The 476-nt window shown below is 56.3% G+C and overlaps 1 protein-coding gene across 1 annotated transcript in view; it reads right to left on the bottom strand.

Annotated features, from left to right (window-relative positions):
* The window catches only part of EMH_0051070 (uncharacterized protein), a gene marked incomplete at both ends in the record, with an annotated part of 5,962 nt that overhangs the window by 545 nt on the left and 4,941 nt on the right, over positions 1-476 (bottom strand). Inside the window, 1 exon segment of the mRNA XM_013496715.1 lies at positions 3-476. Coding sequence (XP_013352169.1) covers positions 3-476 — 474 coding nt within the window.

Below are 476 nucleotides of genomic sequence, written 5' to 3'. Positions count from 1 at the left end.
CCATCTCTTCTTTTGTGTAGATGAACGGCAACTCGAGATATTGTTGACGGCATTGAGGACACCCAGACTGCTGCTGCTGCTGCTGCAGCTGCAGCATCTGCTGCTGCTGCTGCTGCTGCTGCTGCTGCTGCTGCAGTTTCTCGTGCTGCTGCTGCAGATAAGAATGCGGTTGCTGCCCGTACACCTCATGCTGCGATAATCTGTAAGGCATCTGATACTGCTGCCGTTCCTGCTGCTGCTGCAGCTGCTTCTGCTGCTGCTGCTGCTGCTGTTGCTGCTGCTGCTGTTGCTGCAGCTGCTGCTGCTGCATGGGGGTCATTGAACCTGTTGGTTGCTGCGGCACATACTCTTGCTGCTGCTCACATTCTGGCCCATCGGATACAAGTAACCTTTTGTACGGGAAAGGGTGCTGCTCCTCCTGCTGCTGCTGCTGCTGCTGCTGCTCCTGCTCCTGCTGCTGCTGCAACTGTTGTTGC

The sequence above is a fragment of the Eimeria mitis genome, genomic scaffold (assembly GCF_000499745.2).
Source record: "Eimeria mitis Houghton genomic scaffold, Emh_scaff2255, whole genome shotgun sequence".
In the NCBI taxonomy this organism is placed as follows: Eukaryota; Apicomplexa; class Conoidasida; order Eucoccidiorida; family Eimeriidae; genus Eimeria; species Eimeria mitis.
The sequence above is the reverse complement of the archived record's forward strand: the minus strand, read 5'-3'. Positions and strand labels throughout refer to the sequence as shown.